The 12,536-nt window shown below is 30.2% G+C and overlaps 1 protein-coding gene across 1 annotated transcript; it reads left to right on the plus strand.

Annotated features, from left to right (window-relative positions):
• Positions 1-1,247: 1,247 nt before the first annotated feature.
• On the plus strand, positions 1,248-4,462 carry Pdp (pyruvate dehydrogenase [acetyl-transferring]-phosphatase 1-like protein, mitochondrial). The gene is given in 4 exon segments (XM_067276284.1): positions 1,248-1,534; positions 1,644-2,373; positions 2,376-2,474; positions 2,477-4,462. Coding segments are annotated over 4 exon segments (1,383 nt in total). The 5' UTR covers positions 1,248-1,438; the 3' UTR covers positions 2,935-4,462.
• Positions 4,463-12,536: the final 8,074 nt, after the last annotated feature.

Here is a 12,536-nt window from a genome sequence, read left to right on the forward strand (position 1 = left end):
CATTTTTGTTACATATGTATTATAATTATATATCGTTCGTGTTGTTAACAATTCAATTATTTTTGTTAATTGTTTTTTAACACAACTATTATGTGTACAACTTTTCTTGTATTGTATCAATAAATTTTGTTTTGTAATAAAGCCTTTCGACGATTTGAAAATTTGTTTTTTATTGAGTAGCGACAAAGTAGCGACTTTTCAAAATATCTGTGGAGAAATCAGCGACTTTTATTTTAAAATGTAACGACATTTATTTACGAAAAGTTGGGAACACTGCCTGTGGGCATCGTCTCGCGTCTCCTCTAGGATAGCGCCGCTACGCTCCAGGGCGTCGCGACGCACAGTTTGGGAAGCCCTGAGCTAGAAGATTTTGTCGAAAATTCGAACGAAGATTTTAGATTAGAGATATTTTCTTGGATCGAGAAAGAACTGGTGTACAAAATAGGCTTAGCCTATTCCTCGATAAAGAATACTATTTCGAGTAAGATTCGGTTGTTTTGTTCTTTGAATTAAATTATATATGATTATTTGTGTAGAATTTGTGTTAAATTTATTATCCTTTCCTCTTTATTCTGATGTTTCTTATCTCGGTTAATCGCGTCGAACTTTCCGCCATTAAAACACCACGTGGTTGTATTTTCTCACGTGACTACCAGACGAACTGTTATTGGCTGATAGAAACATGTCTTGGCGGCGACCGCCCAAGGTCCTAGAATATATTCTAGGACCTTGGCGACCGCCGCCAAAGATAGCATTCAACCAACATTTGCGGCACGAGAAAAGCGGCACAAAATCGACTTCTACGAGGAGAAAAAGTGATGTCATTCTGCCGCTTTTCCTTGCCGCGCCGCATGTGTGCATCGGGCTTTAAAAAATAAACCGCTTTTTTCAAACATTAAAATAAGATATATTACAATATCTTAAAGTGTCTACAAATATTTAAAAATAAGTTTACAAAATATTATAGCTTAGGCCAATTAACCAACAAAATAAATCATTATTAACCAAAAGTGTTTCATATTAGGTTCGATATGAGGATTTCATCAAGCAGACGACAGGATTCTACTAGTGTGCATTATAATGTTTCATTCCTATTTAATTTAATAGAAATAATTTTACATGACAAATCTATTGAATTTATTAAAAAGTAATGAAATTTTTCGAATTTTAACTTTCGTTTAATGAAAAAGGATAACATATATTTATAAATAAAGAAATTGTGAATTAAAAAAGACTGATTTCGACAGAGGTCGTCCTAGTCCTTGAAAATGTCGCTATATACGAAGTCGTGCTGAAATAAATCAAGATTAGATAATTAGTGTAAGTTGTTTATCATGCCATTTATGCTTCATATACTCATTAACTCGTGTGATTTTAAGAATGGAATATGGTCACAGTTAAAATTATTGCATTTCAATGACTACTTTCGTACTTAGTTATGTCCAAGGTCATGGCTACTCGCTTTCTTCACCTTCGTCCATTCATCAGAAGTTTAAGCAATTCTTACGGCTTGCCAAAATTAAGTCCCCAAGAGGTAATTATTAATTTTAAATTATAATTCACATCTGTGTTTCTTGACTTAAATTAAAATGTTTAACATTTAAATACAATACAGTACATTGATATGCATTCTCTTTGTATAGGTGAGTTATGTTTTGAGTGCTAACGAAGTATATTATGACGTTGCACCAGGATCTGTGAAGTGTTTTGAAGCAAATCAGTTACCTTCTAATAATCCAATTGAAGACAGACTAGCAGCAGGACATTGTAGACTTACAACGGGTATGCTTTTTGGTGTTTTTGATGGTCATGGTGGACAAGACTGTGCCGAAAATATCAGTAAAAGACTTCTCGATTATATTGCCCTGTCTATGTTACCACCAAAATTACTAAAAGACTATGTAGAATCATCTGGTAATGTGGAATTAATAGAAAGATTTCAACTTGGTGATGAAAATAATAATTATACAAATGATGTACATAAAGCTAGTTTGCAATTGTTTGCAAAAGAGTTATTAATGGAGAAATTGTCGCCGTCGGAATTTTTTATGCATCGGGCGATGGTACGTGCATTTTCAAAATTGGACGAGGATATGTCTAGGGAAATATTGGAAGCTGTTGAAAAACATAATCCAAATGCAATATCGACTTCTGTGATGGGTGCTTGTGCATGTGTTGTTCATATTGATGGTACACATTTACATCTTGCAACATGTGGAGATTGTAAAGCTGTTCTTGGTATGCTAACTGATGATAACAAGTGGATTTGTAAGCCGTTAACACTAGAGCATAATTTTGATAATGTTAATGAATTAAAAAGAGTATTTTCAGAACATCCAAAGACAGAATTGAATGTAGTAATAAAAAATGAACGTCTCTTGGACAGTTAGCACCTCTCAGAGCATTTGGTGATTATAATTATAAATGGAAAGTTAAACTTCAACAAAAGTATTTGGTTCCAGTATTTGGTCCTGGATTATTCCTCCTAATTTCTATACACCGCCCTATCTAACAGCAGTACCAGAAGTAATTCATTACAGATTAACACCTAGAGATAAATTTCTAGTAATAGCTACCGATGGATTATGGGAACAGATGTTACCATATAAAGTGATAAAATTTGTTGGACAGCATACAAGTGGGAAACAAACTTTAGATTTATTACGACTTCCTCGCAGAAACATGGTATTAAAAGATATTTACAATATATTATTACAGAGACAAGTTGGTCTTTCAAAAAAACCCATTGATTCAAATGCAGCAACGCATCTAATTCGTAATGCTCTTGGCAGAACAGAATATGGTATAGAGCACGGTAAACTTTCGAGTATGCTCACATTACCTGATGATTTAGTTAGAAACTTTCGAGACGATATATCGATCTTAGTGATATATTTTGATTCGGACTTCTTAAGGCATTCTCCACCCGAATAAATTATACGAATCTCGGAATGTTTCCATTAACTTGTAAGTTGCGAATTCTTTATATCTATAATAAAGATATATTTATTTATTGAAAACTTAGCTTAAAAACAGTAACAATGAAATAAAGTTGATATTGTTATACATACAAGTATGTAAATACATAAAATTATTTTTGTGCCAGATAATTTGTTGGAATCATATATGACTTGTTCCTTCTTATATTTTAAGAATTTATTGTGAAGATTATTGTATTATAATAATTTACATATAGTTTATTGAAAAATTATTTTAAATAATATAAATGTTCTCTTTGAATTATAACATAATTTAAATTGAACAGTGTAATGTATAGAATGTAAATATTAAATTATTAATTTAGAAAAATTTTTAAACTAAGTAAAACTAAGATCTATCAGCATACATTCAGTTCATATTTTGAAAAGAAATTAGAATAACAATTACCAAATAGACACAATAACATCAAATATTTTATTTGTATAATCATCAAATTTCATATTCATTGTGCTATCATAATTCATATTTTCTTACATAATGTAAATGGAAGTATCAGTGACCTCAACAAGATTTTCAGTGTCATTAATCTATTTATTAAATGAGGTGACAGACCTTATCTCTGCAGGATTATCCAATGCTGTGAGTTTTTCTGACTGAATGTATCATGATAAGCACATGGTTTATGAAGTTATAATGAATGATAGATTACTTTATCAGTTTTGATAACTTTTTCTCTTAATTTTACAAACTGATCTCAACAGTTTTGCAATATTTTTTATTAGATTCTTTTTTGTAACTTGATAACTTATCAATTCATTATAATTAGAAATTATAATTAATTCTATTTACAGAGCAATTTAGGAAATATTCATTTATTTGTTTAACTTAGATTACTATTGCATAGGAATAATTTTAGTAACAGTAAAATTTGTTAAGCAAAGGAAAATTTCTAATTTGAAGAATTCTGAGAGAAAATATTATAACTTGTTTATTGAAATTAACTGTTACTTATGAAGAACTGAGTCATAGTACTACTAACTCTGGTAAGAATGAATTAGAACTTATTTTAATTCTCATTTTGTTAAGTCTTCAATTAGTTCTGAGATTGTTTAGTCTCCAATTAATTGCATCCTTAATCTCAGGACTAAGATTTTAATAACGGCTGAATAATTATTATTTTGATAAGGCGGAAGTTCTATTAGAATTAAATAATCAAAAGTTTTCCAACTACATTTCGTGATGCATCAAAATCAGATGTAAGCTCATCCATTATAAACTGACCTTTATCTTAGAAACTGCGAGATATTTTATTCTTATTAATTTACTTTATCGTTTAATAGTAAGGATAATACAGCTTTTAAATATTCTTTTATTCTATATTCACTATGGATTTTAATTGTAGTAAGAAATATATTAATAAAGAGTTAATGCAAATGGCCACTTTAAGCTAGGATAAAATCAATACTATGGATTTCTCTGATTAATTTAATTTGATTACAAGTGCATGATGAGATTAGATATTCAATTCTAGTTATAATGCTTCAAACATCGAATGAAAATAAGTACCCCGTTATATATATAATTATATATAAATTTACATTTTTTAAATCACAGCCTGATACTTATATGAGGTAATACTTATTATTCATTATAGTAAATTTTTATTATAAATTATTTATAAAATTAATTTTTGTAGTAATCAGTGTACAAATATCAAATCAATACTGTACACAAATTTTAATTAAAGGCTATAAATAGTAAAACTTCCCGAAACTTTTACTTAGAGCAAAGGTGGATCCGGAGAAAATCTTAACAGGAACGATTTTTAATTTGTATAGTGAAATAATGCAGACCTCTAAACATGTTATTACTTTAATTACTACTACAAATAAACTATGCAAACCTAAGAGACATAATATATTTATTTTAAAGAAACGGGGAAGCTCCTGCAGGGCATTCGCCTTCTTCCTATATTAATCTGTGTTATAATATCTGTCAGATTCAAATTATGATATGATTTTATAGGCTTGAGAAGTCTGAGGATTTAATTTGATCAGATGAGTCAATCAATCGTTTCCATCTTATGACGTGACAAAAATTTCATTAGGAGGATATGCTATATACTAAATTGATCTACTATTGATTTAAAAACACATCCAATACGTCTTAATTGTTTTTCCAAATCGAATATATTTCTAATTTCACTTTAAAAATTGATATATAGTGTTATAAAAGTTCTGGCAATTTTGATTTAATGTTTATTACCTTTTCACATGTTGCTAAGATATAGTATACAGAATTCTATTATTATTGATATTTTATTTTTTGTTGTTGGTAACGAAATTGTCTATTCAGAATGAGGACAAATCATTATGCCTGATGGTTACTCTTACTTGTATTTGTGTGGCCTTCAAATAATAGTTTGACCTTGATTAAAAAACAATGTAGTTATGACGAGGAAATTCTGACGAAGTATCCATATACATTAAGCGTTACATGCATTGGATAATGCTTATGAATTTTTTCGAAGTTAGATTAGCCATTCTTCATTTACAACGAACAATAAAACGTTTTAATTTTACTGGCCATTTCTGTACAGTGTACGTGAAATTTGTTATTGTTTTGATTTAAATTTTATGAATAAAGTTTTACTAATTCAATTTTTTCTTTTCTTTCTTGGCCAACATATGGAAACAACCAATTTCATATATTTGTTCTAAGCTTGCCAACATCCGAACAGTTGATTCTGGGAGTTTCGCATTTCAGAAGTAAAAAATTAGCAGAGATTTCGCGTTTTTTCTGTCAGAAATATCAAAACGTCGTCGCATATTCTTTAGTCTATTTTAATTTAATAAACCAAAAGGTGGTCGTCTTGTCTAGTAAATACAGGAAGAATAAGCCTCAATTTAGGGATCCGAGAATTTAGAAAGTTTTGCAAAATTTCGGGAGTCTCCCGGCGAGTCCGGGAAATTGGCAATCCTAGTACTGGCTATTTTGATAATCAGTTGCACAATTCCAACTAAAAAGAGAAAGAAAACATTGATGTTTATATCTTCCGGATCTAATTTTAAAGCATTTAATCACCTCTTGGCAATCCCAATTGGAGAGGAGCAATAACGAAAAACACCTGACTGTTCTTAAAAAGAATTTTAGGGGAGGAGAACGTACAAAATTAATTTCAAAATATTTGGTTCGTAAACGAATATGTCAACAGCGAAATATGATTAATAGAATTGAATTCAACAAATGAAAGTACAAAATTATTAGATTCATTTCTAATTTTATATAACAATTTACTTTTATACTGAAGAGATCTTACGAACCATTAAAAAAGAATTGATTCATCAAAGGCCATCAAAGCACGTGTAAGCTGTGAGAGTACAAGTGATTTATATTTAGGCTATTTTAATTATATCTGGTCCTATTCGAAGCAGTTTCTAATTTTAGTATGTAATTTAATTTTTGTAAACAAACGAAAGGATAAAAATTTAAAGAAAAACTAAGTAACCGTACAGAATAAATCTACATTTGAATGACAAATTTAAAGTTTTGAAATTAAGAAAATTAATATTTTTAAAGGTGACTTGAAAATTGTTAATTACAGTACTTAAAAATATATGGTCAGATAGGGTAACTGCATCTTTCTATAAAACATCATCAGCCAATCAAAATTAAGCTGACACTAATATACTGATTTGTAGCTCAAGTACAGGTATTGTCAGTATTCAAGTTGGTTTCAACGTGGCTGATTTATGATTTCAACAAAGCCTTGAAAAATCTGCATAAGTTTGGTTATGAATGCAGTTACAGTAATTTCTGTATTAAAATTCCAGCATTTGTGATTTTAAGAGTAAATATTTAGATGAATATTGTAGAATGATAGGTGCAAAATACTTTGTAAGTTGAGAAGCATTTCGTCCATGTGTTTTGTTACAAGACCAGGGCGTATTTACCCCTTGAAATTTTGATCGTTGGAGTAAGTGTACCCATGCCGTGAGATTTGTTCTATATATAGATTCGTCGAGATAAGCCTGTGTACGGCAGAAGAAAGTACTACACTGACAGTTGATTATTCTGCCATTGTGAAGTTTCCAAACAAGTAGAGTCAGGCGTTTTGTCTGATTCTACTTGTTTGGAAACTTCACAATGGCACAAATTGGACAAATTGTCAATATCGTCTTTGATAAACACAGTAAAGTTCATGTACCTTATCAAGAATAAATACAGATTCTAAAAAAAAAATCGGACAACACTACCCCATTCCTGCTTCGTGCGCTGCCATTTTATTGGTCCGGTTTCTTATATTTTCGCGCATCAACATGTTGCCAGTTGTAGTTAGTATATATTATCTCCAACGAGCTAGGATATAGCTACTACATAGACTGTAGCGACACCATGTTTAAAGAAAATTGAATACACGTCCGCCATTTTCCTTTTAGTCAAGGGGCGATCTTCTTAGGCTCAAAATTTACGCTGATTCAAATTATCGCGGCATTTCATTGATTCGTATATAATACGATTATTATTTACGAACACGAACCAATCAGTAAAAGGTGGCAATTCGTCGTAGCGCTGTACTTCCCTTAAATCTGTGTTTGTTTTGTGCAATTTTGGAAAAAAATATAACATCATAGATGCCATAGGAAATATCGACTTCTCTTGGAAAGAATTAACCGATAAATGCATGAACGGAGTGTAGAAGTTATGGCTGTAGGTATCCAAGAATTCTCAACAAGAAGAGATTATCGCTATATCGTTAGGTTGACAATTTGGTCAACCTAATCGATACACAAGGCCTAGGAGATGTAGACGAGCAGAATATTGAGGAGTTACTACAGGTTTCTGGTAAGAGCCTTACCGACGACGACTTTCAAGAACTGGCAAAACAAGGAATTTGTGTAGAACTGAAAAATAGTGATTCTGAAAACGAATAACCCAAAGAATTTCTCTACAGACTTCTTTAGTAAAAGTTTGGTAACGATAACCAAAATCGTTGATCAAATTGTAGGGAGTGATCCAGATTTTGAAAGAAGTGAAAAAGCAAGACGAGGCGTTTTGGCGATCTTCTGCTACCGACATTTGCTTAAGGAAAGACAAAAAAGCGACAAAAGAAACTACACGACTTCATTGCAAAAAAAAAAAAAAAAAACAAGAATTTCAGAAGAGCCAGGACCTTCATCACAAAAAATGAACTTTACATTTCTGCGTGCATATGTTTGTGTGTTATTTAACATATTTTTATGTTAATTTGCATAATAATATAACTTAAAATCTGTTTACTTTGATCGCGTGTTCCCCTTTCCCTATTTACTCCGTGTTAAAATGACCTAGTTTAACGTTGTTTCGTTTAGCGCTTTGTCGTCTAGGAACGCATCCCCCGCGTTAAGCGGGGTCTTACTGTATTGTTATATTGAGGGTTTACTACTACACTTACTACTTTAATCTCTGATCTAACCTTCTTTATAATAATTAAAATCTAGAAAATAACTAAATTCGAGATGAAACAATCTAGATTTAGATGAGAAAAATACATTCTAAAGTGACTGCCAACACATGGTACAGACTTCAATGTTTTGACTTAAAGTTAAATGGCGGTTGATAGTACCCGTCGTTGTCACCAAAAGCAGAGGCGTAGTTACCGTGGAGCAGTTGGAGCAATGTGTAATCAGTCAACGTGCTCGTATGTCAATGTGTAATCAGTCTAACGTACACATTGGATTGCATTGTAAGGCGTTTTGAACATATAATTGATTCAAATGAATTGCACATTGAACAAATGTTGTGAATAAAAACCTTTTGTGAGTTTCCATTTTGTGTTTCTTGTTTTTCATGCGCCATTTTTCACCTAGTGGTAAAAATTCGAACTAAATATGTTTTTTGCATTTTCCTTTTCTCCATGGTCCATATAACATATATGCCAAGTTTCATCAAAATCCGTCCACGAGAACGGGCTTTAGACATGTCTGAGTAGGGCAACTTTAATTATAACCATCCTGTATAAGAGAAGTTGATGAACTACTTTTATTTCACACCGCATCCTCAAATAGGTTCTCCAACATTATTGCATCATGTCTCATTTTTTTTAACTTTATGGGGATGATACCGACAGAAGAACGAAGTTTTCAAAACTGAAATTAATCAAAACTTATTTAAGAAGCAGCATGTCACACCACCATCTTAACTATGGTTACTATATCCAGAGGCGGATCTACATAAAGACTAATAGGGCTTAAGCCCTGGGCCTCCATGTGTCAAGGGTTAATATTAATAATAATATAACAATAATAATTTATAGTATTATTTGTATTAACAAAAAATGGGTTCCCATTGGACTTCAATAAGCTCTAGGCCCCGAAAAACCTAGATCTGCCCGACTACACAATTGAAAAAACAATAGCTTGTCGACTTGATTTGAAGAAAGTGATTGACCAATTTGCAAACGAAAAAAATCGAGAAAACAATTTTGAAGTTTTTTATGTATTATTATGTATTTGTTACGAAACTAAACTTGCTTACATTTTGTCAATACAGTTTATATAATAGGTAGTAATTATTATTAGGTACTCCGTACTTAGAATTATATTTGTTTTATTATTATATTTATACTAGCAGATGAGCCCGGCGTTGCTGGAGGAAAAAGTAACGATAGCAAAGATTGATTATTAAATTATAGGCGATCTTATTCGTTTTCACTGGGTGCAAGAATTAGGTCCCCCTCTTCCAAGACTAATTAGAGAATTTTTAGACGGGTCTAAAATATGCTGGCTTTTTCTCAAAAACGCAAAATAAGACACACAAAAGGGTACAGTAGAAGCTAAGTTCTTCGGGAAAATTTTAACCCTCTTCCTCCTCCTCCGCGGGGGGGAATTTCGAAAAATCCCTTCTTCGTGTGCATTGGCATGGTGTACCCTGTGTACCAAATTTCAGCTTTCAACTCCTAACCGTTTGGGCTCTGCGCTTATCATTATTATAATAAAATCGAGAAATAAGATTTATTAAATTGAATATCTTATTGTTGAAATGCCTTGAATCTCAAATAAATTGTTATTAAGTACGGTTTTAAATTGAAATAATTAGATATGTTTTTAAATTAAATGTTCAAAATAAATTTCACAAGACCTCTTCCGAAGAACAAGGGAGTGCATCAATTCTACTTGCTCCAGGGTGCTGAATATGTAACTGCATCACTGACCAAGAGTACTGTATCTAAGGCACGCCTCTTACATAGCTCTTCCCAACAACTCCTTCTCAAACATCTTGAACAGGTGGAAATTTATAAGGGCACCGCAATGACACCGCTATTAAGTTTCGCAATGTTGACTCCTCTCCCACAGCGTGGAAGTCTTTCTTCGAACAATAACTCTTACTATCCTCCTTTCCTCTCTCTATTCTTACGTTACTTCCCCTTTTCACACGTGTACGGCAATCCCTGTTATTTCAATAGCTCGGGAATTAGTTTGCCTGATGATGCCCATTCAACATGAGTGAAAACATTAGCACTTATTTCTTCTACTCTTCTGGATATTAGGTTTTTTTAGTGGTTTTAATTCAAGTATACCCAGTTTTTGAGTGGTAGTAATCTTATCTTACCTCCCACAAATATAAATTGCTGTTAGGTATGCTGTCAAAAACATTTTTGAAAGAATTGAGATGCAAAATTTTAACTCAAAGTTTAGTTGATGGCAATTATCATTTTAGAAGAGCATTGGTGAAAAGTAAATTGTTAATGCATTGATGATACCATCGTTCTTTGAACAATAACAAAATAATAATTTCATATTGCCATCAGGCTCATTCTAAAGATTTCTTAGCTGAAAATTCTTCACTTATAATTTATTCACAATGAGAGAAAAAGAATGATATAAATAACAAGATTGATCATTCAACAAACAAAATAATACATTAAATGATCTGCAACAGATTGATGGTCATTGATTGGTAATTAGTTACACAAAGAAAATTTCTAGTTTTGTGTATTTAATTCTGGTTTATCTAAGTATTTGTGTGAAAATTAGTCTTGGATTTCCATTACATGTTGACAATAGCAACTTTAAGTCTACTTCACCTTATTACAATGAATTTTTTTACATTTTTAGAACAAAAACCATCTACAAAAATATATTTTCCAGTCAACCTAAATAATAAAAGAATATTAACAACAACTTCATTAATTGATGTTAAAATAAGAAAATGAGAGTTAACTTCATTAAGTTAGCTCTCATTTTCTTAGTTTTTAAAAATTAAAGTCCATATTTAAGGTATCTTACTTGAGATTTGAAATCTTGTTCAAATTATTATTATATTTATTACCATTTTATAATTTATTATTATTCATACTGAGGTTATGTAAAATTTATTAGCCGAATAACTTCTAAACAAAAAATATTCCTACTTCAAATCATAAAATATTTTTGTTACGCCAATCCTGTTATTCATTTAAAAGCATGCTAATCATAAACTATAAATTTAAATAAGTAATTCACACGAATAATAAATGGATAATCAAATATATGTTTTAATTATTGCTTCGCATATATGTTTATAATTGGACAGAATAATTAGATGCCAACAAAACATTTCTTTGGCTTAACTTATTTCATCAACACATTAAAAAATATAATTGATGGCTAGCATTTGAAAGAACATTTTGTATTATTTAAATGTTATTAAATACAATAAAATAGAAAGCATGAAGATATGACTGCTTAAAAAGGGAAATATATGAAGTATGAAAGAAATTAACCTATTTTATGAAAAGTATATAATGTAATGTGTGTTAGAAATGTTTTACTGTCTCCATTCAAATAAAATGGAAGTTTGGTTCTTGCATTTACTTCTTTTATATAATGATATTTTTCTATTCAAAAATATTTGGTAAAATTACATTTGAAATTTCGAACTGTAGTTTATAACATGAAAAAAAAAATTTTATTGGGACATAATTAGAGTTTTGTTTCAATCAAAATTATAACAAAATACTCCACAATGTGTATCATTTAACTTTTTTATTTAAAATTGTATAATTCAAATTTATTATATATAAAAATATTGTCTTATATATTAAAAACTGATATACAGCTTTTTCTTTTATCAAAGTATTAAAAATGCAATAGAAGCTTTTCATCACTTTGATATAATGATTTTCAATATCACAAATTTAGAAATGTATTTAACAATTTTAATATAATAAATTTTAATGAAATATTTTCAAAATATACAGTTGTGACCTCCAAACTTTATTTGTAATTAATATAATATAAATATTAGTAAATTTTAAACATAGACTAGAGAAAATAGTAATATAATTTTTCTAAATTATAATTATATAACTTTTGTATACAAACAACTGATTATTTTACATAAATATTTAGTGTAAAATTCATTTACACATTTCATATAAGAGTTTGACACTTAATGATTTTAAACTTAGATATTTGTGTGCTGATATGTCATTAATAACACAACCTTTCTGAAAGACACACAAAATACATGAAAACAAATATAGCTGCATTTTGTTTCTCATTAGTTTTCAGGATTAATAAATTTATAATACATTTATAAATTTTGTATGGAAAATAAATAATTTTCAATATATA

Source organism: Centruroides vittatus, unplaced genomic scaffold, assembly GCF_030686945.1.
Source record: "Centruroides vittatus isolate TY-2023 unplaced genomic scaffold, ASM3068694v2 contig_680, whole genome shotgun sequence".
NCBI classification, from domain to species: Eukaryota; Metazoa; Arthropoda; class Arachnida; order Scorpiones; family Buthidae; genus Centruroides; species Centruroides vittatus.